This window comes from Sceloporus occidentalis, unplaced genomic scaffold (genome assembly GCF_023333645.1).
Source record: "Sceloporus occidentalis isolate IW3139 unplaced genomic scaffold, rSceOcc1.0.p SCAF_155, whole genome shotgun sequence".
NCBI lineage: Eukaryota > Metazoa > Chordata > Lepidosauria > Squamata > Phrynosomatidae > Sceloporus > Sceloporus occidentalis.
This window is the reverse complement of record NW_028317135.1, coordinates 1624396-1652384: the sequence shown is the minus strand read 5'-3', so window position 1 is coordinate 1652384 and position 27989 is coordinate 1624396. Positions and strand designations below refer to the sequence as shown.

Below are 27989 nucleotides of genomic sequence, written 5' to 3'. Positions count from 1 at the left end.
TAGGTTCCCACCCTACAGCATTAAACCCCATTGGTAACTACCCCGTTCCCTACCCTCCTGCGATGCACTCCACCCTTTAACTCGGTCCTTCTGCGGACTTCGAGCAAAAGAATAAAGTGGCGGAGCAAAAGGGCAGTTATGTTACCCATGCGTCAAGTCGCATGCGTTTTACAGATTGGCTTTCACCCTCTCCGTCTCCCGAGGGTCTCAGGAGCCCGAGGGACGAAGTGTAGTCGCCCCGTGTGTCCTCTCGGTCGTTGCCCTCAAAAGAGCTGGCGTTGCTGCTGAGGCTGTCAACAGGAGACCGTCCGGTGACTTCATGCCGACTCTGGTGAGGGTAGGAGGTCAGAGGGGTTCCTGTGCGTTCTCTGTTAGGGGACGGAGGCTCCTTCTTGATGCTGATGTTCGGGTTGGTGTTGACAGTCAGAGTGGCAGTGTGTGACAGCTGCCCGCTAGATCTGCGCATGGGGGAAGGGTGATAAGAAAGGACAGGAAGAAAAGAGGGGTAAAGGGTAAGCCAAAAGGCAAGAGAAGACCGGTAGCATTAGGATGGATCATAAAAAAAATTAATAAGGGGTAAAAAGCGAGCGGAGGTAAAACGAGCAGATTGTGAAGGAGATCAAAGGTGACATTAAATGAAGGTTAGAGAGAAATGGCAATAGTAAGAGGCCATGGTCATTTTTTTCCGATATTGGGGGGGGGGGGGGGCAGCATGAGTTACCAAACATGCAACACCAACAAAGGAGGTCAAGAAGGTACATAGGAAAGGCAGGGGAAAGGAGAACGGAGGGGCGTGGGGAGGGAAGAGAAAAAGAACTGTTAAAAACTACACAGGGTTCTGTATTCTGCTAATATCCCGAAGAAAATTGCTTTTTGGGCAGTAAAGGGGTAAAAGTCTGATGTCCCTTAACGTCTAGTTTTATCCCCCCTGTCTGCTGTTTCTCCCGGAATCGGAATGACCGAAATACTTTTCTTTCTCGCTTTCTGCCAACAGTAACCAAGCAACTGTAACGAGTGGTCCGAAGCGACCGAGTGTCTTAACGACGGCTACGCAATCACAGTAACGCGCGTGTTTTCTGCTTCTCCCCACACAACGCTTTCCAGTGGCTTCGGCCGTAACTTTCAGGACTATAGCAGGTCTCCAATCAGCATCCTAACATCTTCTTTTTTTTCTTCTTCTCAATTCTCCGTCTATTAGATAATAGTAACCTAACACCTTCTTTGACACTCAGTCATAGCTACTGTATGCATAGTCCCCTGGTAACCCTGCGTCTGTTCATATATGACCATTACAACTCAGATCAAAGACATCTAAATTGTGTTCATTTGTAGATATATTATTTATTATATTAATACATTACCATCATTATCATATTAGAAGGTAGCTGTAGGCCTCGTGTTTCCCGGAAACAAAGAGTGCCCCAGCGAGATCAATATGTCTCTCCATTTAAAAGAGGATCTGGGAATTCTATTAACCCCCACCAGCCTCTTTTTGCTGCCGATTGTCATCGATTGGTTCAGCCAGCCTTTGGAATGATGAGTGGAGGAGATGGGTGAGAAGTTCAGCACAGAAAACTGATTATATAATGCTAGTTCTGCCACAGGCTGCCACCGATCTCACCTTCCTCGAGCTGAAAGAGTCTCTCTGTCTGTTTCTACCCCTACCTGGTGGTTTTCAGGGCAGTGGCCTGGTCCCTGTGAACACACGTACGCACACGTAATGATTCGTCAGGGATGCGCAAGGGATACTCACATCAAGTTGCTTAGTGACACCGGGACCAGATGTTGCTGCTGGTGGTGCTGTTGATGTTGCTGTTGTGGCTGTTGTTGCTGTGGCTGCTGTTGCTGCCAGGCCGGCACACTGCCAAGTGACAGCGCCCCGGGTGAGCTGAACGCGGTGAGCGAGGACAGTTCTGCGCTGGTCAGCTGGTAATCTGCAAAGAGAGCAAAAAACGGTCAAACGCAGAATACACAAAACCGACTGCACAAAAAAAACATTAACATGTTTAGCGCGTGAGACCGGAGACTCCTGCGTCACAGAAGTTTTACCTTCCACCAGCAGAGGGTGCTAGCTCGATCAGAAAAGTCAGTGGCGTCTCTTAAGACAAAGGCCTCCTACACCCTAGGCATAGACAAACCATATAGCTTGCTGTACCAACAATTTAGTTTATTCATTCTCCTAGAGTTGCAGTTTACATTTACCAAGTTCATTATCCATTATCAACGGTCGAACCTAGCGAGATTCTCCTGCGCGAAGGGCTGGGCCGGCCCTGCAAAGTTTATAGCTCAATCAGTGACTTTTAATGTGCGTTGTCAGCAGGGACCGGTCTGCTCCGCTACCATGCGGTAACCTAAGCGTGACACGAGGAATATGTGATCCCTGCACTTGTGACGTGACCCCGTGTCTGTCTCACTCCCTTTTCTGGGTGTACATGGTTTCACTTGCACGTGAAGACGGCACCTTCTCTTTCAAAACTGGTATTACCGGAACAGGGTTGCAGGCTGAGGTGCGGCCATACAGAATTTTAAGGCTACCCAGCTGCGGAACTCTCGGAAAACGTGTATATGAATGAACGTTCTCACCGTTGACTGCTAACTACGGTCTGGTGGATCGCGAGTGACGCTTACCTGGATTATATGCCGTGGACATGGCAGAGAAAGGCAACCCATGATGTGACAGTAAACTCGGAGTCGCCACTGAAACGACCGGGGTAGTGAGGGAATGAGCCGCCTGCGAGACTCCTAACCGCTGGGCGCTCTGCGGAGGGGACAAAAAAACACAAGACGTTAAAACCCAGCAGCCCAGACAAAGCTTTAGTGACCAGGACATAATCCCTACACGGTACAATGTCAGACCCGGTGAACAGAGGTTCAGATAGTTGTGGTTCCTTTAATCTGATCTCTTTAATTCTTGCTGCATATCACGCTCACTGGTGGATTTTATGGTACACCCATGGTAAAGCAGGGTCATCCATCTCACGGAAGGCGTTCCATTAGAAACTATTTAAAACTCTACTGCACACCTCTGGTTAAGGACGGTTAACCTTATTGTGGAATGCTTGCCCTAAGAACTGGTTTAGAATTGTGCTGGCCACCAGCGGTTAAGTAGGGATGACATGGAAGGCATTTCCTAAGAAACCACACATGGGCGTATAAAAACATATCAAATAATATTTCAGTTTCCACTTCAATTCATGAATACATGACAGAGCCAGGTAGCCGCAGAGCCGACATCCAGCTTTCTGGGTCCCCTTTCCTAAACGCTGCATACATTTTGCAGATTAACTGATGGCCTAATGGCTACCTACATCTCCTTTACCCAGGCATCTATCGTTTGGATGAAAAGGCTTTTTTTTATCCGAATCCCCGATTACATCGCTTCGTGTTTTTCCGGCTAGCCCCAGTCAGCTGGTTTTGTTTGATCTGGGAAACCGTAACTCACACTCGCCTTTCTCCTCATCCTTCTGATTCCTCAAACAATAAGCTTTTCATGCTGAGGGGAGCATCGCACGCTGCCTCTGGGTTAGGTCACACATCCGCGGTGTGAAAAAAAGGCCAGCCGGGAAGCTCTTTCCTCCAGACGTGGTACTGGAAGAATGCTCTGGCTCTAATTTTCCCACATAGACATCCTTGTGATTCTCAGGCATCAAAGGGCACTTGGAAAAGCTTACTGACCACCATTCGCGCATGAAGTTAGAAGCTGGGCTACTGGCATGCAACCCCTCAAGGCAAAAAAGATACTGGGGGCCCAGAAATTGTCTAGAAAAGGCTCTCTCGAGGGGTGGGTTATATCACATGTTATCCAATACAGCATTTAAGGGTAAGCATGTGCGCTGTCGCACGCGTGTTCTGGGAACGGATTATGAATGGTTACAGGTAGCAGGGAGAGAACAGTAACAAAGAGAGATTAAGCACAGAGCAAGCAAACAAACTCACCATCTCCAACTGCTCCTCCGTCTGGGGCAAAAAGCAGAGAAAAGAAGGAGAGAAAAAACACCGAACAGAATTGTTAAAATCGGGGGAACCAGCCACTGAACCCAAAAACAATAAACCCCCGGGTAGGGGACAGACAGACAGATTAACAAGGAGGCAAATACAATCTGCACAGTCGAAAAAAGCCACAAGAGCCAATTCCACTCACTCCCAGTCCTCCCCATCCCGGTGAATGACTGATTGAGACAATAAACGAGGCCTGCCCCCCAACTAATGTCTATGGCGTGCATGCGGAAGGCGCTGACGTCTGCCTGTGGTCCGCAACAGGAGTTAATGTATAAAGAGACATTATGTTGCAATGTGGTGCAATCACCATAGCAACCTGTGGAATGCTCTCTTTTTGTTTATACGCAATCCCTGCCCCGCACACTGTTTGGGTATCAGGTCAGCTTTAAACGCGACCCCTTAGAACCTCCTGTTTGTTAGGTCTACGGCAGCGGCCGCCCCCATCTAATTCTCTGCCCGAGCGAACCACAAGCTGTCCTTACCAAGTGATGCATTAATCCTTTGCCGCTCTGTGATGTGATAACGCGCAGGTCCGGCTTGCGGCTGTTGGCTGCGAGCTGGTTGTTCTGGGATGGTGGCGGTGGTGATTTGGCAGGGATGACTTTGCCAATGCTGTTCCCGTTTTGTATGAGGCCCGGAGAGGCTCGGGCGCTGATATACCCGTTTCCTACGAGGATAAATGGAGAACCATGTCAGTACGGACTGCGGCAATAAGCACTACACGACAAGGCTTATGCGATGTGCAAGTATGCGGGATCACACCGTTCAGATCTACGCGTAATATTCCCATACCTACAGCCAGCACATACAAAGCGGACTTCTCAGTAACCTCAGCCACACTGCTCAGTGAAGAAAGGATACGCAACCTGAGAGTGAAAGGGTTAACCAGCCAAGTTTAAAAAATAAATAAGGGGCACTTTTGATGCCCCGTTTATTGTTTAGACCCAACTAGAAGTGTTAGAAGGGGTTAATGCCCCCAGCAGAGTTTAGGCCCAGCTGGCAGCCTTAGAAAGGGGTTAATACCCCCAGCAGAGTTTAGGCCCAGCTGGCCGCCTTAGAAAGGGGTTAATACCCCCAGCAGAGTTTAGGCCCAGCTGGCCGCCTTAGAAAGGGGTTAATACCCCCAGCAGAGTTTAGGCCCAGCTGGCAGCCTTAGGAAGAGGTTAATACCCCCAGCACAGATAAGGCCCAGCTGGCAGCCTTAGAAAGGGGTTAATACCCCCAGCAGAGTTTAGGCCCAGCTGGCAGCCTTAGAAAGGGGTTAATCCCCCCCAGCAGAGTTTAGGCCCAGCTGGCAGCCTTAGAAAGGGGTTAATACCCCCAGCAGAGTTTAGGCCCAGCTGGCAGCCTTAGAAAGAGGTTAATACCCCCAGCAGAGTTTAGGCCCAGCTGGCAGCCTTAGAAAGGGGTTAATACCCCCAGCAGAGTTTAGGCCCAGCTGGCAGCCTTAGAAAGGGATTAATCCCCCCCGCAGAGTTTAGGCCCAGCTGTGAAAGCCCCCGGTCTAGGCGTTAGTGACTCGGCTGTGAATGCAGGCCGTGCCCTGGGGCCTTACAGCTCGAAGCTCACTCCGCTTAGCGGGGAGAGAGGAATTTTAAGAATTCCGGGTGACGTCAATCCTGACATTCACAGAACCTGCCCTGCTACAATCTGCAACAGCTGGGGGGGGGCAGAGGGGGGAACCGGGGGGGTAGCTGAGGCAGTATTCGGTTTCGGTTCTGCTTTGGGGAATATAGAGGCCCCGCAGGCACGTGTCCAGGGGCCGTACAGTGCGGCCCGCGCTCCAGATCCGAATGTTCCATTTACGATGGGGAAAACTGCAGCGCTTTAAGATCAAAGCGCTAAATATGTAGCAATTAGCAGTAACGTTCCTCAAGTTTCCTCCTGACACGCGACGTTCCGTGTGCGGGTCCTGCTCCGCAAAGCTATGATTTAGCTCCCAATACAGTGAACAGAGGTCACCGAGGTCTCTGTTCCAAGTGTTTGGACACGCCAACGATACGGCTGCGTGTATTCCCGGGAACCTTCTGCTTTTGCAGAATGCCTTAACTCCCCGCGGAAATTCACACGGGGACACAAAGGGCCACGTGTACGATTGCGTCCTATCTGATTAGCGCGAGAGGAGATTTAACCGCCTTGGACACCACCGTGAAGCTGGCATTGAGTTCCTGCCACGGAGATGAGTTCTGGAAAGATACGGCCATTGAGTTTCAGACTGAGTCTAATGACGCTAATGAGATAACATTAATCACAGAGGCAGCGAGATCATTTACCACGTAACACCGGAAAGAGCAGGGTGCCGGCCGCATCCAGGGTCTGCCGGGGGTTAACCCTTTAGCACCCACTCCTGCTGGTTGTCCCTTCTCAGAATATCATTTTAATGTCAATTATCCTCAATGACATGAAATGAGAGAGAGTTACCCTGCGGTAAATGGGGTACAAACCGGGACATAGTAGTGTAATAGTAGGAGGACCAGGACACTGCAGCGTCTACAGGAGAAGACCACGCAGTGGGGGCCGGACATATCATGAGTCAGACCTAGAAGCCCACATGTGTGCATTATGCGTGCGCGCCCTTCTATTTTATGCGGGATCCTATGAAACGCTAAAGTGCCTAACGGGGGGATGGGAACCTGACCCTTCCGGAGACTAATGTGCTGTAACAATGGGTCCTGCCAGTGCCCAGTCACCGGATCTGCCGGTGGACCCCGCAGACAGGTCACCAGAAAAATCACTGCATACACTGCCCCCCAACAGCACGATGCCAAGCGGAGCACACCATGCGAGCGGCAGAGCTACACGCGCAACTCACCAACAGGACTTGGGCACGTTCCGTTTGAATTATTCAGGTCTCCTCCTAACATCGCTCCTGTGGAGGTCACAGAAAATAAAAATTTTAACGACTTAGTTTTGCGTCATCATCACCTGGATTTGCGGACAAATCGGGGCCATCGCAGAAGTATTATTTACACCCCCTCCGCCCGTACCTGCGCTGGCTGGCCTCTGAGGTAGCCCAGGAGACACCGTGTTCCTTTGTAAGGACTGCTGCTGCGGCGACAGAAGTCTCGGGTCTGTCAGCGAGGTCGTCATCAGGGACTGTGTGACCAGGGACCCTCCAGGGAACTGCAGCGTGTTCTGGTTGGTCACCGGGACCGGCATGGCGAAGTTTGGAGCTGGCACTGTAGACTAAAAACACAAGGTCGGGTCAGGCTTTCCCTCCACTCTCGGCCCTCTGCACACTGAGCTTCCAGCGCCCCCCACAATTAGTACACCCTCCTATCCATCGGGTGCCCCTGTATATGCCTGCCCTGGCCCAGAGCTACTTGGCCAACCGTATCACACAGGTATCACACTGGCGCACTTAACCTACCTCCTTCCTCTGGAGTCCTGCACTAGTTATAAACATTTACAAAAAGAGGAGCCCATTTAGGAAAAGCAAAAATGTACGCATGCCGGGAATAATACGTCCTAAACAAAAGAGGTACATAATCTGACCATCTACACCCGAAATAAATAATGAATGCGTAAATGGGAGAATAAGTAAACGATTAACTCTTTCTGAGACAGCTGGGAGCACCCTTAGTGTGCTGTTCCGCAGTACCCTCGCGCAACATGTCGACAAGGCATTGCGCCAACTTTTAAGGCCGTTGGTCGAGTGGGGCACCATCCGAAGAAGCATGGCGCTTATTTCTAAGGAGATACTAAACATAACCCCTGTGTTGTAGGTTTAACTAGATCTATAGAAGGAAAACAGAAATAAAAATATAAATAGTTACCCAAGTGGAAGGCACAGCTATGGACAGTAAGGTGTTAGTGGTGGTTGGGAAGTGGAAGCCGGTTTAGAGGTTTTAGCTGCCAAATAAAGTCACGCAAACTTCACCTTGACAAACGTTACTGTTTTAGGTGTGTATTAAAGACAGGACGAGAGGCGTCTTGCCGGTAAAGACAGGAAGGTCTGATGGCCATGTGACGGAGCAGGATTATGCGCAGCCCGTGACCCTCTGGCTGGAGGGACATCGGCCGCCCAGCAATGCCATAGAGGTAAGCACAGCTAAGTACTACTAGTCCGGGGATTCTAGCCGCCAACTAGTAACGAGTTGCCCAGAGAATGGCGCCTGCCCTTTCAGCTTATTGTGAGTATCGAGCAGACCAAGGCCATGAAGCAGAGCCATGCAAAGAACACACCCCACGTAGCCCGTAACCCCACTGCCTCTGGATGGCCGCACACAAGCCGTTGCCGGGCTGTCCAGACGCCGAGGTGTACATTCTTTATCAAGCAGCACTGCATGTTTTGGGTGTCCCCTATACCGAACGTGCAAACCCTACAGCTATAGGCTATAGACAAAAACAAGAAGCCTGCGCCGGGGGGAAAAGTACACCTTTTTCAGTGTAAATTACAGGCGCGTCGCCTTAAAAATGCCTTTATATGTATACAAGAACCCGGATGAGCCTTTGTATTTGAATTAAAGAAAAAAATCTTTATGGACTCCTTTTCTTTCTTATAAAAAAAGGCCTTCATCAAAGGTTTATAAGCACCAATCCATCGTTGATGTGATGGTGCCAAATATGTATTTAAAAAAAAAAAAAAGGGAAAATAAATATTTCAGTATTCAACTGATATCTGATGGGCGAGCCAAGTCCATCAAGTCCTTGATATGCAACACCCTAGGGTTCGCTTTGTTACAAACTTTTTTTTTTTTTTTTTTTAAATAAAGTTTGGCGTGGTCACTGTGGTTCGTAATGACAAAAAAATACCAAGGATTGGTAGTTTGTACAAAAAAAAAAAGGTGATATAAATAGTTGATGCTGAGAATCCAATCTGTTACGGTCTCTGAAAGTCTATTTTGGTTCTAGGTACTCGGCACATAAATCTTCCTATAAGCTTCTACTTCCTAAGTGACCATAGAGAGAACAATCATAGAACGGCATTATGCCTCTCTGGGGTGGACTGATCATCTCTATGGTTTCTCCATTGAATTTGGAGGGACAGGTAGACCCCCAGCCCTCTGTGACGCAGGAAGTAGAAGCATGAAAGGGGATTTAACGGCTAAAATAGAGTTGCTAGGAAAATAAGGGCTCAGAAGATAAAACTGGGACTTATTTAGGTAGAAGGGGAAAACATTATCCCTTTTACTTTTTGTTTAGTGGCCCTAAGGGGAACACGGACACGCACCCTACACCCTAAGCGCATTTTGGGTAGAAATTAGTGTGAAAACGTGCAGTGCTGCTTTGGCTTCTGGTTCACTCCCAAGGTACTCACTGCGAGTCTATAACTCTGCATCATTTTATCAAACTCCTCGTCAATCTTTTTATACTTCTCCTCGGTCTGTGGAGTCAGCGCAAAAACCTCATCAGCGTCTGGGCTCTCGTACTCCCTGTGCTTCTTGTTCAGCGCCTGCTTTTTGGAGGTCGGGGGGGGGGCGGATGGGAGGTGATTTTTTTTTTTTTTGTTTGTTTAAAGGATTTTTTTTACGTGGAGTTTTGGGTGGAAGGAAGGGAGGGGAAAGGAAAGAAAAGTGGACAGAAAGGAAAAAAAAAAAAAAAAAAAAAAAGAAAGAGAGAGATGAAGGAATTGTTGGGAGAAGAGTTACTTACACCATAGCGTTTGAACAGAATGTCCAAGTCCTCGCTTGCTTTGCGGTATTTGTCTTCCATGAGGGGGCTCTGGTCAATGGAGTCATCCCCGTCCGGTTCGGGGCTGTCGCACCCGTTAAAACCTTTCTTTCTTAACGTCTGAAATCACAACCAGGAAAAGCTCAGGTCTGGGCCTTCTCCACAAACAAGGGCAGCTGGGAAGCAGGGCCACCCTTATATTCCCACGCGATGCCGCGTATCTCACGTAATATCTCCGTCCCAAACTAAATCCAGTGTAAGCACTCACCATAACGGCGACATTGTGCTGCGACGACCCACCGTATGGTCGTTTCAAGGGCACCTTGGCTCAGCTTTACTGGTGGTGCCGGATAGAATTTGGTGATATGGGGGAAGGGGGTGGGAGCTCGGTGCCAAACAAGAATTATTATTCCCCTGATATTAAGTATCAGGTTCAGAGACTTACCTGCCCCAAAATCATCCCTGGGAGCACATTATATATATATATATATATATATACACACACATATATATATACGGTATATATAAGGCTCAGAACCCCCTCGCAGAGCTACCGTAACACTATGTATTCTAAAACATACATAAATATAAAAGATATATCAACATAATAACATAGCCCCTAAACATGAACAATATGCAAATATATCGACTCAACAAAAGGGTTTGCGGTCTATCTTGTTAACGGGGTATTAAACAATGCTGTATTAAATATCGCGAAGAGCAAGGGGTTTAACGTTGCAAATGTGCCCAGGCATTAGTTCTGAAAAAAGCAAAAAATATATATTTTAAATTCAATTTTCAACCTTCGACATATGTACACACTGGGGTAGATGTTTGCAAGAGAGTTGCTATTATAGCTCACCGACTTGACCGTACAGTACGAGGGAGGGCTTGGGTGGCCAAAAACCCATAAGGGACCTTTATGAAGCGCGATGAAGATGGCATCTCTCTCTTATTGAATAAGCCCCATAAATCCAGCAAATAATGTACAAAATCATCAATGCATTCAGTGGATGGGCAATAGGGGCAGTGAAGAGTTTCCAGGGGTAGGAAGAGGTTGGCAAGGAAACCAGAACGAAGATTTGGTCCAAAACCAGAACTCTACACATAAACACGTACACGCGTCATAGACACATGCACACACATATACATTTATGAACGTATATATACACATAATAACGGGACTAAAGCAAACAGACCCCAGTGGGCAGATGGCTCCTGCCTTGTCATTAGGCGGCCCTCACAAACGATCGTTTCTTTCCCCCCGTCTTATTTTAGGCTCTGGCTGGGACTTTGCGCCTGTCTGGCCCGGCCAGCGTTCTGCTTGGGTTCCTCCCTTGTATATATACACATGGATTAGAATCTCGGCTCATCTGACACTCCGGGCCAAGTGTGCCCACAGACTGGCTGCTGGCTCAGCAACACTTCCTTCAGCAATAAACGGGCTTCTTTGGGACAAGATACATAATTGCAGTGAATACACAAAGCTCTGCTGACTACAGAATGCCGACGACTCACACAGCTGCCGCCGGCTTTATTCTGTAAACCTGGCTATTTTTACACCGCGTTGCAATATAAAAAAGCGCTTTCTTAAAATAAGCACACTGCCGCGTACAGTGGTATGGAGCGCCTTGCTTTCCAATGAATGACAGACTCCGGAGAGTCCTGAGGTCAGCGGACCACAAGTTCTCACTTCCTGGCAGGAGCCATATTGGAGGGGGAGCAATGGCCTGTCATTCTGTACATAGGGATCGCAGAAATGATCCACTGGCTCTCTCTTCATATATACTGGGCAGACACACAGCACCATACATTCCAAGTGTCCCCGTTTATTTTGGCCAGTCCCTCTTTGCCCCTCTTCCCTCCCCGAATGCCCCTCTTTCACATGCTGGTAATCAAGAAAACAGAGCACGGCCACACCATAAGTTCTGCAGAGGGCATCCAATGCAATCACTAACTCCCAGCACTCCAAGCACACGTGAATACAGCCGTCCGCCAAAGCTCGGCCTCACAGAACTCCATACAACAACAATAAAATCTGTTCATCGCCCTTACGCCAAGAAATCGTCGCTCTCTGGGGCAATGCGGGGGTTGTCGAATTAGAGGCAAATGGAATAGCGCAGATTTATACGTCGAGGCGTCTCTGCCAGTATTAAATGGTAGTCTCGCAATGTCTTAAAATCTTCTAATGGTTTCCTGTTGTTTTTGAGCACGCATCTCCGTAAAGTGCAGAAGGCGATTAAATGCGTTTTTGGATTTTATGTCCTAGCGCTCGGATCCCGAGACGGTGCTCTGTGAATATACAGACGCCTGGCGGGGACGGAGAGAGGCGCTTTTTAAAAACGTACCGTACGGCAAACGGTCACCTTCAAAACTCTCGGCAGAACTAAAGTCATTTAGTGAATCTCCGTCTCAGCCTTTTGTTTTTCAGAGTCATTATTTTGGGTATGTTTGGATCGGTGGCAAAAAGTGGCATTACTGGGTAAATGCAAAAGCTGTGGCACTGCTGTGCGTATGGGAAATTAGATATTTATTTATTTTGCTCTCAAATCCCAACGATTAACCCCATTCTGTGACTTTAAAGATGATTTTGATTAATTCCAGGGTATTCTGAGATGTAGCTATGAGTGACACTATGCAGTCTCTGTCTTTACGGTTTTTGATGACTTCCGCTCACCATGCCGGTGGTCTAGACACCATAGTGCCTATCGCTACCAATAGGGACGCAGACTCAGAATCCATATGCTTGTGCATGCGCCCCTTCTTGGTTCCATTCACCGACCCAATGAAGTCAGAAACGCATCAGGAGCAGGCGCCTCGGAAAAACTTTGAAGCAGCGGCATCAATAACGTAAATACTCTTGCCCGGTTACCCCTGAACAGTTACCCCTACCATACAGTAAATTCAGATCCTCTCTGACAACAGCAAGAAGCAGGGTGGGAAAGGGCAACGTGTTAACTTTCAGTAACCATGAGAAACCTGTAAACGCAAACAACACTGGAGATGGAAGCTACGAAGCGTACACGTCTGCGACTTCTTATTCACAGACATAAAGCGGGGAAGCCCACAGAAACTCTCTCTGTCCATTACCCCCTGGCATTTCCGGTTTCTCCAGCTACATGGTGTCAATAAGCGGTAATGACCACAGAGGTTCATCTTCACAGAGGGGAGCTGACCGCCGGACCCACGAGCGCAGCAGAGCTATATATATCTGCGAACAATCGGGCGCAGCAGCTGAGACGCACATAAGACTGCAACGTGCAAACATTTCCTTATTTAAGCCGCATAAGCACACGCGAGGCACGCGCACCATACGGACCAGAGACATCTGGAGGAGCGATGAGACTTCCGGTAAGGACGTTTCTCAGGTGACAGCCCCGTTATCGGGTGTTTCAGAGGGACTGACGGAGATTTGGGCGCTTGAGAAAGTGACTGATCCTCCTAGATCCTGCAATCTACCTGGATAATGTAGGGATCGGGTTAGAAGAAGCTAGAACAAAGACGGTGGGGCTGTACGGTCCTTTTGACAACTTCCTTAGAGGATGGAATTCTTTGGAGCCGCCGGATGGAAGGCGATGCATCTTGGGAGAGTCCCGTGGATAAGTTAGGAGGGTTTCACAGCTATGAGAAGGACACGGGACACTTTTTATGCTCCTTCTGGCACTCCTCTATGGAGCGGTCCCTTTAACAGCACTGGGTCTCCTGTCTTGTCCGATGCCCGAGCTGCTGCTTTATGATCTGCAATGCAGGTTGGCGGCAGACCAGAAATCAAACCGCTCAAGAGGGCATCCTGTCAAAGGCAAAACTTGATCTGGTTCCATTGGAATCTTGTTGACTCCGTGAACAGGGCAAGCGGTGAAACGATGTAACATGTTTCGTACGTTTTAAAGGGTCTTCCTGTATGGTGTCAAACGCGTTGGGAAGTCGGGAAATAATGTATGGTTACATCACTTTAATTGAAATCTCGGCACACAATCTATACATTATGCAGGAGCAGCTCGGCCCTTTGTGCCGGAAGAAGCTCTCCTGGGTTGGCCCTTTATAAACCGCAGTGAAGCATCTGGTTTAGTAAATACAACCCTCAAAGCTGACACTTTTGGCCCAATGAATAGTCGCAACCTTTTGTTATGCGGCAAAACACCGATTTATTACTAAGCGCCATAAAAATGTTCAATTATGAAATTGAAGAGCAGAATTTGGATTATTTCAGTTTTATTAATGGGGCTTAGTGATAGTGCATTAGACGCAGCCTCAAAAACCACACAATAACATTGGCTTTCCAATGGAGAATCAAAGACAGAACTTGTTTATTCAGTGACGGGAGGCGGGGTGTTTAACACTTTTAATGTGCGAAGGCGCGCTGCCGTGAAAGGGTTACTCGTGACGATTTTTGAGAAAACAGAGCGTTCCCAGGAGAGCCGTGTGCCTGCTGTCACGTACAAAGCATCCAGGCCAATAAAACCAGGTCAGCCCCGAGACCCGGACCAATATAGACAGTCCATAAATATGCGAGATTCCATCGCTTCCAGAGTCAAGGAGATGTTTAGAAACATGAAACGCATCGGCCAAAAAATTAGCTCTACCCCTGCCTGAGTACAGATGGCACCGCCTGTGACTCTAACATCTAAGAGCACCTGTGCTAAAGCAGGTGTAGTGACAACACTAAACTTCTTGAAGATCTGGAGGGCTGTGTCCTAAGAGTCCAAGACCCAGTGTCGGATGTGTGCAGTCTATAGGTGACCCCAATTATACTGCCGTGGGGTCACCTGCTGACGCCGAGGATAAAGTCAGCGGAAACATTGTTTCTAAACACAATGCAACCATACAGAGAAGACTGCAAACTGCAAAGCGTTCAGCCTTTCAGAGTCCGGGCTACAGGACATGGCTACTCATCCACCAGGAGTGACAAGGACGAGTCGGCTGGCCCCAGAGGAGGGATTAACCTCTTTAATGCTGGCGGACTGCTAAGAGCACCACTTTCTGGCAGCAGAAGGCTGGCTGGCAGGCAGGGGGCATCCGAGGCTCAGGCAGATAAAGTGACAGGCTCGAAAGGTCAAGCGATGACCTTCAAGCCTCTGTCACTGCACAGGAAGCTGCAGCTTGGAGGAATGCAGCCTCAGCCCGGAATCTGGCTTTGTAAGTCCTAAGCAAACACCTTAAATCATTAGCTCTGATTGTGCGTCTCTCCATACACACCTCCGGGTACCGTCAGCGCCATGCGCAGGATCAGCGCAGCCTTTATGCAAAGGCTTAAAATTCTCTCCTACTGACGCCGTGTCTATTAACTCTTTGCATGACAAAGCCTGCTAAGGAGCTGCCTAATCCCAAAGCCAGCAGCAAAGTAAAAAAAGAAAAAAAAAGAAAGCAGATTTAACCGCTTGGCCGAACGCTTGAAAGGCAACAAACTGCTTGGCAAAATGCAGGGTTATAGCATATAAAGTATATAATGGGCAATATATACATAATGCTCGTACTACGCAGTGCTCCGGTATCCTGATGGCTTTGTTCCCATGGTACCGTGCGCTCGTATGGTATATAAATAATACATGGCTGCCTGTCTTTCCCGCACACCTCTCTCTCTCTCGCACTTCCTTCGCACTTTTTTCGCACTCCTGCGCGTCTCGGCTCTGAGATTTTAGCTCGGAGCTCTCACGCGCTCGGAAGGAACCCGCGATGTGATAGAATGCTGCTGCGGCGGCGGCGCTGGAAGAGAGGGGTGCTAATTAAACAGAGGCGTCTGAGGCGCCGCTTAGAACCCCACCCATGATGATTAACACTTTCATCACCGTGCCAGTGACAGAACATAGGTCGGTATAATGGGGGTGGTGAGACTTGTGGTTGGGGCTTTACCCAGATTTTGTATATGACTTGCTGCCCCATTGCTGGGTATTTGTGTAACCGAGTGGGGCATTTAGAAGAAAAATAATGGGTTTTATTTACCCTGTTTCATTTATAAACTTATTTCCTGCTGTTTCTATTCATTATCGGGGCTTTGATACCTAGCAAACATTCAGAGTTCATAGGAAAGAGGGGCAACAGGGGAGAAAAAAGAGGCGCAGGGGTTTGGGACACTTGGTAGGTATGGTTTAATACACAGTTGCAGATTCGGGAAAGGTCAGTATTACTGTGTAGAGGTATGTTCCGACCATCACCCCAAATCCTCTCTCATATGTTGTGTTTGCCGGGATTCGGGCTTCCGGTGTTAGTTATTACAGAAAGTCGTCTCTCCCGAGCACTCGCTCCCATTAATCTGACGGCGGGGAGGCCTCCGCTCACATCTGGCATTTTCAATGCCTCATTATATACATAAGGAACCATTGTGGGAGGTAATTACTAGACAGGGGAGTTCAGAGAGGCATATTCTGCTCCTACGTAGGCTTGTTCAAGGCAATGGCGAGGGGGTGATGACTGAATACATGACCTGCTAACTCACTGCCAGATACCAGAAGGGTTAACATGAACATAAAAAACAGCCATGTAAAAGGCTGACATACACGCAGGTTTAACCCCAAGATGGATAAACCCTTGTGGCACTTCCAATGTGCTGATGCCGCTGTTTACATTTTGTAAAACTCAGTATTTTCAGCCAAAGAAGGGCCCTTAATAACAAAGCCGTGCATGTACGGGCTCACAATATATTGTATATATATTTAAACCCATTAAAAACGATATATTGTGAGCCCGTACATGCACGGCTTTGTTATTAAGGGGTTAAAGTCAGGCTTGTAATCAACACATCCAAGCCGGCACTCAAAGGTTTAACCCGTCTTTTGCTGCACGATCTGGCAGTTCACCCAAAGCCCGCTGGGAACTACAAGTCATCTCCGCAATCTGTACAAAATGCCAGACAAAACTCATGCCAACAGGAAGCTTCCTTTCTGACCAGTCCTGTTTCCTTTAAAAGGCATGAACTCACAAGTAAACCTTCCCCGGAGAGCGTTATACAAGCAAGATGGGCCCTAATCGCACTGTTATCTGCCAGATAAAGAGGGGGGTCTGGAAAGGCACTCAGCGCTCTTATCATTACAATAACAGCCCTTCCTTCTAAATTCCTTAAAGTGACAGGGCCAGAGAGGGGCCATGTCTTTGCTATCTGCAGGCTGCAGTGATTAGGAACCATAATGGGTGCTAATTACCCCGCTGGCCCCGTGATGTCATTGTCTCTGCAGCGGTAACCCTACTCAAGGAGTGTCTCCCCTCGGACAGGTGTCACGTCACAGGCCTGTGACGCCAGAGAGCAAAGGCCGCTGGAATCACGCATATTCACAACTTGTTCTGGCAATGTTTAACCCCCGTGTGGCTGAAGTGCTTTACATAACTGCAGTAGTGGACCGTTTGACAAACAGGTGGAGTTAATGGTTAGCACTTTTTTCACTCATTAACATCATCCCGCCTGGGCATTTACCAAACACACCTAATAAAAAGGACAAAAATGCGGGATGCTGACGGATACACCCTGCGCAAGGCAGGTGACTTTGCAGAACTTCCGTGACCTGTAAAAACTAAGGGCCTGTTTCGCTGCAAGAGGTGAGACATAAGTAGTAGATACATGGACTGGCTCCAGTAAGGCGTATTGGCCAGGAGATCGTAGCGCCCTCTCCAAGAACCACCTGTCTTAGTTTTAATGATAACCTGGAGTGTAGCTGAGAAGATAAGAAAAAAGGAACCCGGTGTTTGAGCTTCCCAGTTCTGATTTCCCTTTTTCCCACCTCTGCCGGGAGCTCACCTCTATAATGTCTGCGTTCGTTCTGCTTTCGTGGGGCTCGTTGTATTCTGTGTATTTTAGCAGTACTTTGTCCATGTCGGTGCTGGCGTACTGAAACAGCTTGTTTGAGTGATTGAAGATGATGAGGGCGATCTCGCAGTCGCAAAGGACGCTGAGCTCGTAAGCCTTCTTCATCAGGCCGAACTTACGCTTCGTGAACGTCACCTGCGAGAGGAAAAAGAAGGAGATGGGGGAGTTAAAAACGGCCGCTAATTTAAACCCCCCTTTCCGACTAAAATGATGTCACCAAAGTTATGATAATAAACCATAACAAAACACAGATCTGGCATTTTTAATAGCATTGAAACACACAACCTATCAGGGCCTGCTTTTGTGTCACATGACAATTACTTGTTCCCAGCAAAAAATTATGAATAAATCAACATTTAATTTGATTAAAGAATTGTTTATGGGAAGGGTTTGGCGAATGGACAGCGCCAGGAATGATGATTTTTTTTATCAACATGTTAAACTAAGCAGAGTGGGCGGAACAGAAGCTTTAATTTTCCCAAGTGGAAACTAAAAAATATAAATGCAAAAGCTGTCCTTTTCCCAGCAAGATTCCAAAGACATGGAACTACATTTTCCATGCGGATGGAGCGGTAGCGTTTCATGCAATTAAGGACACTTCCTGCGCTCTTGAGATAAAACAGGAAGTGGAGCGTGCAAAGGAAAAAGACTCCCCCTTACACATACCTGACTGGGACTGTAAAAATAACAGTAAATGTAAAAAAGCTTGTTTAGAGCAAATCTAGTTTATGATAAAATGTCTGCTTCAGGCACTAGGGTTCAAACTGGATTGCAAGCTCCAAAGACAAGCTTTTCCAATGCACACATCAACATACAAGGCCTGTTTCACTAAAGTAAGTCCAAAACACAGCATTAGCCAAGATGTGTTAAGCTGGCACTTAGCATTCTGAAATTAAAAATGTCAATTTGTGACAAGAAGGAGTAACAGCGATTCACTTTTAATACGAAAAATACGAGAAAAATCAAAGCCTTATGGAGCTTTGCGCAGCCACGGATCACTTCAAAACAAGAAATCAATGATGTTCCTCTGACAAGATCACCGCGGTAACTCGAACAGGAAACGTGGCTGGGGACTGCATCTCCCATAACCCTCAGCAAGATTAATTAAGACGACATTAAGCCACCAGTCAAAAGGACCATCAAGTAAGATTTCTTCACAGAACCATTAATCGACGTGTAAATTAATCACCATGTAAATCACGGGTTCATTTAAATTTACTCAAATTAAACGTGAAAAACCGTTAAAGTTAGAATTTTTAGGTTTAGCAGAGCTAACTACTGATTAGTTATGTTTGCAATCCATTACACCACTAAACGTTATTCTATATATATGGGAAGCGTAAGGTTACGAGGCGCCACTTGCGAAAAAGCATTTTTGTGCAAGGAGGCCATTTTTCTTAGTTGCATCCACTTCCTGCTTAGCTTCGCAGCGACTTCCTGCTTTGCAGGTGCAATTTACTGCAGGCGTGAACACCAGCACATTCAGATAAGGGAAAATATCTTGAGTTCTGTCAACTTAAGAACATTTTTACATAAACACGCATATTACATATACATTAGAGTCACATTGGAAGAACATTGGAAACATGGATGTATGTTAGGATGACACACTTTGTTTGCCCCCTGGAAAGTGTTATAAACTGTAAGATATTGCCCACCTTCTTGAGGGGGCCCGGACCACTTAATAATGATACGCGGGGTAATGCGAGAGCAGTCTGTGTGCTCCGACATGATGATTCCTCCCAGTGTCACGTGCGTTTCCACGAGAAACATGAGCAATAATTCATCCTTCACACAAGACTTATGCGATGTGACAGTTGCCACGGAAACCTTTCCTTGTCTTCTCCCAGCCCTCGGAACGGCATAGATCACATATACGCACGCCATCCAGAAAGAGAAAGGCTGGATGTGTAAGGATGACTGGGTACAATGCCATGGACCCCCAATATGTAACATGGGGGCTCCCCAAATCCAGCTCCCAACATTCACAGTGCAAGATATCCCAGTTCCAATTTAGACCAGCATGGATATGCCACTGACTTACTCGCTTGTGGAAATTTTACCCAATATTAACTAAAAAAAATTGAAGTCACCCCCCAAAAAATGAAGACATATCTACACCCTCCTAATTATTATTTATTATTTTATATAGCGCCATCAAACGGTAATCTGCTCCCGACTACCTTGATGTGGCATTTTGGGCATCATAAGTATGCATTTTGGGTGTCAGGAAAGTGTGAGTCCTAAGAAGCTTATAATAAGTACCCGAAAATAAGTTCTATATAGAAGTTATCGCGGCCTAGGGCATATCCAGCCCTGCTTGGGAAGTTGACTTCTTTCCTTGGAGACAGATTGGTCTGATTAAACAGAACAGGACAGGGGCGCTCTCGTCGTGTCTGTTATAATAACTGTAGCAGAACACTAGGTATTAGGGGGTTTGTTACCGTTACCAATCACAGCCATACCGAGGAACGTGGAAGGCCCTCCACTTCCTCCCACCCCCTTCACACCATCATCTACAGTAACAACGCCACTTTCCCATGTCACTCTGTATCAGTACCCATCACCCGGCAGATACACGCTATCTGGGACACCGAGGTGGGCCTCACCAGAGGCCAGAGATAATCTGCAAACACCAGCCTCCCAGTCTCCACGGGCCACCGAATCACAAGAGACTGTGTTCAGAAATCGCAGGAAAGCACTCAGAAAATAATCAAATAAAGAGAATACCGCCATTGCCGTATCAGTCCAGGGGGAGACAATCCAGAGAAGTCTTATGATTAGTGGACCGACGGTCAAAGAGTAAGATGTTGGGTCACATAAGCTTTGAGGACCTCGGAGGTCCCCGGCAACTGAGTTGTCCAAAACACAAAACTTCTGTACTCATGAAAAAGGCATATAAAACCAATATCAAATGGCCACAAACAGCGTGGGGGTGGGAATCCTAATGGTGGACATGTTTACTGGGAAAATGGGTGAATGGTCATCAAGGTGTGAAAGGCCACATACATTGTCGTCCTATACTCCATAGAAGCTACCAGGGTCTTCCCAAGGGCCAACTAAAAACTATGCGGAGGACAAACTTCTGGCTCACAGCTGAGAAGGCCAAGAAGGTTCTCTGGCGTTCCGGGAGGATGTGGTCCGGACCGGTGGAGATTTTGCCCCCCTCCACCATTTTTATTTCTAACACTGCCCCGAGATTCATACAGCGTGTTGTGACCTCCCAGCAATCTGCCGTCCATGTTCCCCGCCACGTGATCCTGGTGGATCTCCTGCTGGATTGACGAACGCAGCTGCCTCCAACGTGTCACTGTCACCTTGTCAAGGCAACGCTGTAAAACTGACACCTCTGGGGTCGCCCCAGGAGTTCTCCCCCCCCATCTACAGGTCGCAGCTTCTGTTTCATGGTCTCCTTCACTCGACACGTGCTCTGCCCACCAACATGTATGCGGGGAACGGGTTTTTATATGTTTGCTAAGCTGGTGTTCACCTGCACCTGTAATGCACACTGTGCGTATGCCTCTGTTGCACATATTAGTTACACGCCGTTTCTAAGGGATCTCAACGTGTCCGGCTTGGGGAGAGAAGAGAGAGGGGACGGGAGAGAGACAGTTAAACACTTAAAGGGATTTAACAAAGGACAGGGGGGGAGTTTATTTCAAAGGAGGAGAAATGTTACAACAAGAGACCAGAATCTAACACTAGAGGGTCGGAGGCTTAGAGTTAACGTAAGGAAGTTTTACTTTATTGAGAGGGTGGTAGATAAATGGAACAGCCTCCCAGAAAAATAGGTAGAGGCAAATTCGAAGAGGAATAGAGGTGTGTGGGGTGCCACACGAGGTACATTAGAGAATAAGAGAGAGGGAGATGAAGAGGGATGGATATCCACGACAGTAAAAGGGTGAAAGGGCTGCTCAGTGTTTTATTTCCTGGCCAAAGTAAGACTTCCTTTAAAGCTACAGAAAAAAAGCTGCGGCCGCAGCAAATCTTCACACCACTTCCTGACACCCCCGCCCCGTGCAGGGGGGCCGCATGCCTCTCGCATTACACGGGTGGCACTCGGCCCACAGCACCCACGGGCAGAGAGGAGCACCTAGAGCCTACAGATCCGATAACGAGATGGAGCGCAGTGTCTGGGCTAATTAACAGCAATCCGCCATACATCCTCCTGTGAAGGGGAGGGAGGGGGTAACCCAGGCTGAGAGGCTTATATGGGGGGGGGGTGTTAGTGAATGGCATTAACACGTCATCGGAATCGGCATGCTGCAGAGAATTTATCAGTCATCTGATTCAACTCCATATCAGCTGGAGGGAAGCTTGGGGCATTCACAGAATTACCTCCCAGCAGGGGTGGTCAAAAGGAAACAAATGTATTACCATAGTTATTTCATACAATAGATGTTTATTGTTTTGTAAAGTGAATGTTAAAAAAAATGCATTAAGAAAATGCTGTAATTTTGCATTAATATTCAAATATTAATAAAGACAAAAAAAAAGAAGGTTTGGGGGGAGGGGGGTTAGATTAAAACATCTACAAGGAGCCTGACGATCAGAGACACAGACCCCGGGCCGCAGCAGGAAGCGGCATTTCCTGGCTCGGTAGAGAAGATGCTCGCACGCTTCCTGGTTTGTGTGATCCGAGGTTCTGAACCACAAGGCGGCGCAAAAACCCCAAGGGAGAGGCTCGGCTTGGGGGCCACAAAGCCTACTGAGCCAAGACCAACAAATACAAGAAATGATGGACGACCAACATGCTCGTGGGTCCAACTTCTATAAGAACAGTAGTGGATATCTGGATGAGCCTACAGGTACTGATGGGTGCAGATAATTCTTACAAACTCCAACCGATCTCAAAAGATGGGTGTGGGGTGTTTCTATGACAACCAGTCAGAGGCTGCCTTTGTGTCACATGAAAATTTAGCATTCCCTTAAGAATTATTAATAAAGTCAAAATCTGTCCCTAGAAATTGTGTGCCTACAGTACTACAGTATATGATGGTGCTATATCAATAAATTAAATTTAATCCGGAGGAGGTGGAACTTTGGCACGGATCGCACAGACTGTGACAATATGGAGCTCAAGTTAACCTCTGACCCCAGGATACACAGCCCTATGATTTGTGTCCTGCCACTGACACCCTTGTTCTTTGTTTTCCCTCCCCGTTCCCTGGCTTCCTTTGCAGTGACACTTCCTGTAAAGTCCTAATGGATGTGGCCGGGGAGGAAGCAAGAGCTTCAGGACGTCTCGTGTCCCTCTAGGTGCAGAGAAACGGCCGCCGTACGATACAAAAAAAAGTTTTCTGGACACAACGTGTGGCTTAAACTGTAAAAGCAGAGACGAGAAGGACATACACAATAAAGCCAAAACACACCTAAAGATTCCCAGCCTCACCTGCGTTCTGCTCCGTTACAGATTGGGTTAAAAAACAACACAAATACGCATTTAAAAAAAAATGTACGTTTACGATTGGCTCCAGGCTCACACATGTATCACGTGCTGAAGTCCCATAAACATAAGGCACGTAGTGGTTACGCCAGCACAGGATGGCTGTGGATCTTATAGCTATAGGGGTTGTTGCTGACGGTCCATATGGCTTCCTTTAGATGGATGTATATTAGTGTGAGGTGACACAGGCCATCTTGAAGCTATTGGAGATCCACCAAACATCTTTACTCAGTTTGGCTTCTTAACCCCGTTTGTGGCCCCTGGGCATGTTGCAGGACGCACGGGGCTTGTTACCCCCCTCTCCCAAGCAGGGCAAAGACATCTCTACTGCTGCCGTCAGTATTCCTTATTCCAGGGCCACAGCCTCGGGCTGTCAAACTTTTTGTTGTGTTGGAAATCAATCAGCATGACGTGTTCATTAACCCCCTGCTGACACCAGCTCCCAACAAACGTATTGCCCCTTTTGTTACTGTGCCATGAATCAACCTAAGGGCTCCAACAGGGTCCACCACCAAATAGTACGGCACTGTTAAAGGTGCTGTCCCACTCAGATAAAACATCAATTGCTCTCTCTAGCGTGTTAAGCAACTAAACTTTAGCAGATCTAAAACGGTTAATCACATAAAAACAACACGGGAAACTTTTTACGATGCTTCTCCAGTTTCTATGGTAACAGCCTATCAGAGTCAGCTTTTGTGTCATATGACAATTAAGTGTTCCCAGCAAAACGTGTGTTGGGGAAGAGTCTGGGCATTTAGCAATACTAGAAATGATGCTTCTACTGCTTTTAGTTATAAAAAATGCAGGATAGGTGGAACTGCACCGTCAAAGCTTGCGAAGATACCAGGAATGTCTGGTGCTCCAACAGGACACGTAGCAGTAGATTGTAAGCTCTGCTGAATTACAGCAGAATGCCCCTAAACCACCAACTGAACACTAACAAGCATGACAGGGGGCAGATCGTTAAATACACAGGGAAATGAAACGAGCGCTTACCTGTCTGTTCCGTTCGTCTGTGATTCTCTGGATCTGGATCTTTTTCCTGCCCATGGTGCCTGAAAAAAATCTCCACCGACCAGCGAAGACCTTTGCGGAGAATGGGTTCCCGTGTGCGCCCCCCGCTTCACAATGTGATCATGAAATAATTGAAAACAAAATCCCTCTTCCCTCAGTTCATGTTATTCCCCGGCTGGTTCCAGATGTTCTGAGAGCTTCGTGCCGGCTTCAGTACTGGTAGGGAGAGAGGGGGAGAGGGAGAGGGAGAGAGAGAGAGAGAGGGAGAGAGGGAGAGAGAGGATGTGAAAAGCCATTTTTCCCATCAGGCAGAGTTCAGCTTGTTAAATTGTATCCTCCTGGGGATAATAACCTCCCATCCATTCACAGGGCTCTACTGTATCAACTCTCCCCAAAGCCTTTTAACAGTTTAAAATCAATCATCTATTATCTGTCACATTATCTCCCAGATAAATATTGCTGATGGGGACATAAAACGCAGAGGAGAAACAGACATCGCCTTTGGCTCATTCTTTGAACACCGACGGGATTTCCTTCCCCAGCGTGGCGCGTTTCTGCCGCTATGTGACGGCCTCGGACACGTAAACAAGCAATTAACGGACATTCGCTGGCAATTAAGCTCGGAACGCGGAGAAAATAAATAAATAAATAACAATAAAATGATCTCTATTTAAGCCAAACTATGAAATATCGGCAAACACATCCCAAATGAAACTTTATGAATTTCCTAGGGACATAGGTGGCGGAGACTCTTTTATATTAAGGAATTGGGCTGATTTTGGGGGATTTTTGGGGACAGGCCTGTAGAAATGAATTATGGTTTCCCAAACTGGAGAATAATAATATAGATCTCTGAGCATCGTCGCTGTCCCCCCCCCCCCCCCCGTGTCAGAGAAATGATGCTTCGCCTGTTGGTTTAATCTCGGTTCTTTATGTACACCACCACAGACTATGTTAGTGCTATCTAAGTAACTGCACGGACACCGATATTAATCCCGGTTTCTCGTGGCATTTCCCCCTTAAAATAAGCTTCCTTAAATCCGCATGAAGAGATGTTCCCCGGCCAAGGAGCTTCATATAAGAAAGGAGGGGGGGGGGGGGGCGTCCATGGCTCCCAATCAAAACAGGAAACGCTCTTTGTTGTCCTGAGTGGGGCGAGTGAGTCACTGCGTCTTCATGGCAGTGTCCGCGTGTGCACGGCCAGGGGACAGACGAGCGCGCCAGGGCCGTGCCGTCTCCACGGATTGTCCGCCGTTTGTGGCCCATTGTTTCGAGAAAAGGAATTTTTACACTTGCTGTCCCAAAAATAGACAAGGCTGGGATATAAATAGCTTCCCCGGCCAGGAAAAGATGGAGGAGGAGGAGGAGGGAAGACGGAAAAAAAAAAATATTGGAACAGGTCGTATTCCCGAAATGTGTTTAGGAAAAGCAGCCGAGCTGAGTTTGGGCGAGCGGAGAAGATCGTGCAGAGCGCGCGTTTAACGGGTGAGGGGAGCTCCATCTAAAGGGAAAGATGCGAGACTCAGCAAGATGTCTGACCTAATCGCTGGGTTTAAAGGGACACACGCTGCCCTAACAAATAAAGAGAATTACTACAGAAAATCCATAGTGATTCGGCAAACGAACTTGGTAGGATTTCAAAAACTATGAGAGCTGCAGGGTTCAGCATCATCTCTCACCAACCCAGTATATGGAGAGCTGCAGGGTTCAGCATCCTCTCTCACCAACCCAGTATATGGAGAGCTGCAGGGTTCAGCATCCTCTCTCACCAACCCAGTATATGGAGAGCTGCAGGGTTCAGCATCATCTCTCACCAACCCAGTATATGGAGAGCTGCAGGGTTCAGCATCCTCTCTCACCAACCCAGTATATGGAGAGCTGCAGGGTTCAGCATCATCTCTCACCAACCCAGTATATGGAGAGCTGCAGGGTTCAGCATCCTCTCTCACCAACCCAGTATATGGAGAGCTGCAGGGTTCAGCATCCTCTCTCACCAACCCAGTATATGGAGAGCTGCAGGGTTCAGCATCATCTCTCACCAACCCAGTATATGGAGAGCTGCAGGGTTCAGCATCATCTCTCACCAACCCAGTATATGGAGAGCTGCAGGGTTCAGCATCATCTCTCACCAACCCAGTATATGGAGAGCTGCAGGGTTCAGCATCATCTCTCACCAACCCAGTATATGGAGAGCTGCAGGGTTCAGCTGAACTCAGCAGCATCTCCAGGCAAGTCGGACCTCGTTCATATTAAGTATATGGGGAGATGGAGGATTCGTCTGAACTCAGTAGTATCTCCCAGCAAGTCGGACCTCGTTCATATTAAGTATATGGAGAGCTGCAGGGTTCAGCTGAACTCAGCATCTCCCAGCAAGTCGGACCTCGTTCATATTAAGTATATGGAGAGCTGCATGGTTCAGCTGAACTCAGTAGTATCTCCCAGCAAGTCGGACCTCGTTCATATTAAGTATATGGAGAGCTGTAGGGTTCGGCTAAACTCAGCAGCATCTCCCAGACTCCATCCCCCTGACTTCTCACTGCGACACGCATGCATATCCTGTACAGTCTATAGTTGAACTGGGATGGATTGAATGCAGACGGTATTGTGTTTTATGGAATTCTGGCTACGTGAAGACCCGGCGTGTGTCGCTACCTCTGCTCCCCGAGTTCTAATCCCAGCCGGTTATCCCCTCCAGGCTCCAGGCGGAACCATTAATACGCACCATCTCTTGAGAATGAATGGATGGATCTCGCACATTAGCACGGCCGACTGCTGGAATTCACAAGAACACGCATTGGAGACGGCAGAATGCCTAATTACGTCTGCGTTTGCTCCAGCTGCTAATTAAAAATTGTCACTTCTATCTTTAGACAGGAGGAGAAGGAAGGGGCAAAAAAATATATTACCTAAGACTTGGAATAAAAAGACACAGAGGCTCCGGCTCCAAACATTAAGTTTAGCGCACACGAAATGAACTAGAGCAATACGACGCGGGATATGAAGGACTGGGGCCTCAGTGTTAGGATTACTATGAATGGGGAATCCAGCACCAATTTACTGCGGGACTGAAGAGTCCTTAAGTCACCATTTTTAATTATTTTCTTTCTCATCAAAAAGAATACATATTGTATATGACGTCCATTTTTTTTAAAACTTCTCTACTTTCCCTAATCCTCGTACATGTATAATAAAATGAGGATACGAGCGAGTCTTCCGTGTACAGCCGTAAGACCTGCATGTATGTGCGTAAACATGGGGCAATGAACATGCACTTTTATTTATCGGGACCGCTCCAAAACTCTTTTTCTTATGAACACTGAACCTTGTTCCTTAATAAGTGCGGCCTGACCTGTAAGACGTTTAATATTAACAGCCTTTGTTCGGCCACCGATGCCGAATCTGAGCCATAACAGCCCTGTGACTTCAGCTCACCAGCCCCGTCCTCCTCCATCATTTTATTAGGACTCTGAAACCCGTTTTTGTTTTCCCAAAATATCAACACTGTCGCCGGGGGGGGGGGGGGGGGGGACTGGTTGGAGGAGGAATTCTGGAGACCCTGCAAGCGACGGCGAGCCATTTTTTGCCTCCGGCAGTCAACAACAGGAGAGAAAAAAAGGACTGAGTGGACGAGCAGGAATCATTCATGGCCTTTATTAAGTCAGACCAGGTCTCCAGGAACCCCGACCGAAATAGAGACCACAGGATCCTAACTTATACAAGAGCCTCTTTCAGGCCAACACTCCAGCCGTGAATGTTATGAGAGAGACTTTGTTCGAGAGAAATACACAATTCCTTCTGAGTCAGGGAACACTACTTGTTCTATATCATTATATTACTTTTTTTTTTTTTTGTCAGTCACATGTGGAGGACCAAGATGGTGGCAGAAGTGGGATTATTAGCCATTTTAATAGGCAATTTTTTTTTAGATGCTTTTACAACATTTAACTTCTGCAAAAGCATTTGTATTTGTTTTTATTTCCCTGAGGGTAATGGGAGTTGCTAATGATTCTAGTTATGTTTCCTTATTATGCTGGCATTATAAAGTTTAGTGCTCTGTTCCAACAGCGTCTGGTCGCAAAAGCTTACACTCTAACAACTTAAAAGTACCACAGGGGCTTGCCT

General features: G+C 47.4%; 1 protein-coding gene across 2 annotated transcripts; it reads right to left on the bottom strand.

The window, feature by feature from the left end:
* Positions 1-136: 136 nt before the first annotated feature.
* LOC149280508 (myocyte-specific enhancer factor 2D homolog) lies at positions 137-23903 on the bottom strand. 2 transcript variants are annotated; one of them, XM_089500428.1, is made up of 10 exons: positions 23850-23903; positions 17339-17542; positions 9595-9732; positions 6987-7185; positions 6812-6868; positions 4482-4666; positions 3937-3957; positions 2629-2758; positions 1754-1934; positions 137-458 (listed from the first exon to the last, which is right to left on the bottom strand). In XM_089500428.1, the coding sequence occupies exons 1-10, from the start codon at positions 23901-23903 to the stop codon at positions 137-139; spliced, it is 1491 nt and encodes a 496-aa protein (XP_089356554.1). The 2 variants fall into 2 exon arrangements, with proteins under 2 accessions (XP_089356554.1, XP_089356555.1); XM_089500429.1 differs by lacking the exon at positions 9595-9732 and adding an exon at positions 9260-9394.
* Between the last annotated feature and the right edge of the window lie 4086 nt (positions 23904-27989).